The sequence below is a fragment of the Triticum dicoccoides genome, chromosome 4B (assembly GCF_002162155.2).
Source record: "Triticum dicoccoides isolate Atlit2015 ecotype Zavitan chromosome 4B, WEW_v2.0, whole genome shotgun sequence".
NCBI lineage: Eukaryota > Viridiplantae > Streptophyta > Magnoliopsida > Poales > Poaceae > Triticum > Triticum dicoccoides.
In genome coordinates, this window is record NC_041387.1 from 522,798,189 (window position 1) to 522,800,680 (window position 2,492).

Below are 2,492 nucleotides of genomic sequence, written 5' to 3' on the forward strand. Positions count from 1 at the left end.
TTAATTTCTGAATCGCAGCAGCAGCACTCTGAAGCACAGATGGCGCGAGCTGCGGTGGCAAAACATATGGGGCCGCAGGATATGCAGTAGTGCCAGGGTATTGAACGCCGGACAGAGCTCCGACGTTCAACACGGGCAAACCCGACGCAGCAGCAGCAGCAGCAGCCGCGGCGACCAAGTCCTCTGCGGGCTGATCCCACTTCCTCTTCTTCCTGACAAGCAACCACACACGTTTCAGTCCAGCCCTCACATGGCGCAACTATGACCTCCAATGGAGAAATACGGGCGGCGCGATTTTTTTTATCAATATTTTTGCGGCCAACGGTGGAAGGAGGGGAACAGCGCTAGGCGCCGGACGGATCTCCAGGGTTCGGGAGCTTCGGGATTCGGAGAAGGAGCGGGGACAAGAGGCTCATACCTCTGCTTGGTCGCGGTTGTGGGCTCGTCGGAGGCCCTGGAAATGCGTTCCTCCGTCATGGACGCTCGGCCGCCGGCGGGTGGCCTCGAGGTTGGACGGACCGGACGAGACGGGCGCAAGGACGGCGGCGGTCGTGGGGTGGATGCGTGCGGCCGACGAGAAGACTGGATAGGGGTGCCGGATAGGGGAAACCCGACTTGGGCTGGGTAGGGCCGTACAGTAGTGGGCCCTATGGTTGGATTTGTGCCCACGGGGAGTAGACAGCAAATCTGGTTTGTACTGCTCTGGATTTGTCAACGAATTTGGATTTTAAGTTTTCTTCGAAAAGATTCACTTGGTCTTTAGTTCATCTTCGTCTCATTCTTTTTCCATACACTAGTTAATTGTTGTAATGGGTTCCATATATTCTATTGATTCAATATATCAATCGTGTTTACCTTATACTTTTAGATCCTTGTGTAGCACTATCAATATTTTTAACCATTCTTCCTCCTCCACCCACTATATCTGCCCTTCCCATCCCCATCCCGGTATCACTCCACACGTCAATGGAACAACCATTTTGCAATCCCCTTCCACCTCCATCCACCAACACACTTTCATTTTCAAACACGTAACCATGTTGTTTAAATATACTCCCTCCGTTCGAAATTATTTGTCTCGGAAATGGATGTATCTAGAACTAAAATACGTCTAGATACATCCATTTCCGCGACAAGTAATTCCGAACGGAGGGAGTATTTGACATCAACGTTGACTCATCTCTCTCTCTCTCTCTCTCTCTCTCTCTCTCTCTCTCTCTCTCTCTCTCTCTCTCTCTCTCTCTCTCAATTATCGGTTTCCTTTACTCACATTGGACTGCTTAATGTAAGCATTCATGTTTTCAAGCATAATAACAAAAACAAGAGAACAAATAATTATATGCAATGATAACATACTTCAAGACATATTTAAGAGGCACTATCAAAATCATTTAATCTACATTACGTTCGGGGATCAAAAATTTAAGAATCAAATGGCTGGAATAATATAAAAACAATAATAACATATAGCATACAAGAAAGTTAGTACAGTTATCCATGCGTGTGTTAGAGTTGTCGTAACAATAATATGAGCACCTTTGACTAACCAAAATCGCAAATATTCATTGGGTTGGGTCCCAACTAGGAGGATGTTTTGGAATTTAAGATCATGAGCAATTGAGTTTTGCAATTTAAGATCATGGACAATGGTGTTTTGTATTTGCTAACAATACATCAAATTTCACTAATATAATGTAACTGACAACCAACAAACTTATGAAACGACTGCCAAGTTAGGATTTCATGCCCATGTCCTTCAAGCTAGCAAGGTAGTCTAGGGTCATCATGTTGCTGGTGCCAGTGACTAGCACAAGGGTGATGCATAAAAGCACCCAGGTCCTCTCGATGGTCACGGTGTTGTCATTCCTCGCCTTCTCACCTTCTCAAGTACATATATAGTTTCTTTATTGGAGCCCTTCTCCCATCTCAATAAATGTCACTCGGCTCAAGGGTTCGTTCCTCTTCAGGAGCTCTGTTGTCCTCGTCTCGGATGGGACATTAAAAACAAATTGCATCATGTGAAGTAAATATGCCCTAGAGGCAATAATAAAGTTGTTGTTGTATATTTCCTTACTCATAATAAATGTTTATTATTCATACTATAATTGTATTAACCAAAAACTTGATACATGTGTGAATACATAGACAAAACATCATGTCCCTAGTATGCCTCTACTAGACTAGCTCGTTGATCAAAGATGGTTAAGTTTCCTAGCCATAGACATGAGTTGTTATTTGATAAACGGGATCACATCATTAGTGGAATGATGTGATGGACAAGACCCATTCGTTAGCTTAGCATAATGATCGTTCAGTTTTATTGCTACAGCTTTCTTCATGTGAAATATATATTCCTCCGACTATGAGATTATGCAACTTCTGGACACCGGAGGAATGCCTTATGTGCTATCAAACATCACAATGTAACTAGGTGATTATGAAGATGCTCTACAGGTATCTCCGAAGGTGTTTGTTGGGTTGGCATAGATCGA

At 43.9% G+C, this 2,492-nt stretch overlaps 1 protein-coding gene across 3 annotated transcripts in view; it reads right to left on the reverse strand.

The window, feature by feature from the left end:
- Positions 1-607, reverse strand: part of LOC119291215 (protein RIK-like) — a 6,787-nt gene extending 6,180 nt beyond the window's left edge. Inside the window, exons 1-2 of one of the 3 annotated variants that reach the window (XM_037569929.1) lie at positions 419-604; positions 1-212 (exon numbers count right to left, since the gene is read on the reverse strand). In XM_037569929.1, the coding sequence (XP_037425826.1) occupies positions 1-212; positions 419-477 (271 nt within the window). In that variant the 5' untranslated portion in view covers positions 478-604. Of the gene's footprint in view, positions 213-418 lie in introns of those variants that run through there. The other 2 variants (XM_037569930.1, XM_037569931.1) reach the window with 2 other exon arrangements.
- Between the last annotated feature and the right edge of the window lie 1,885 nt (positions 608-2,492).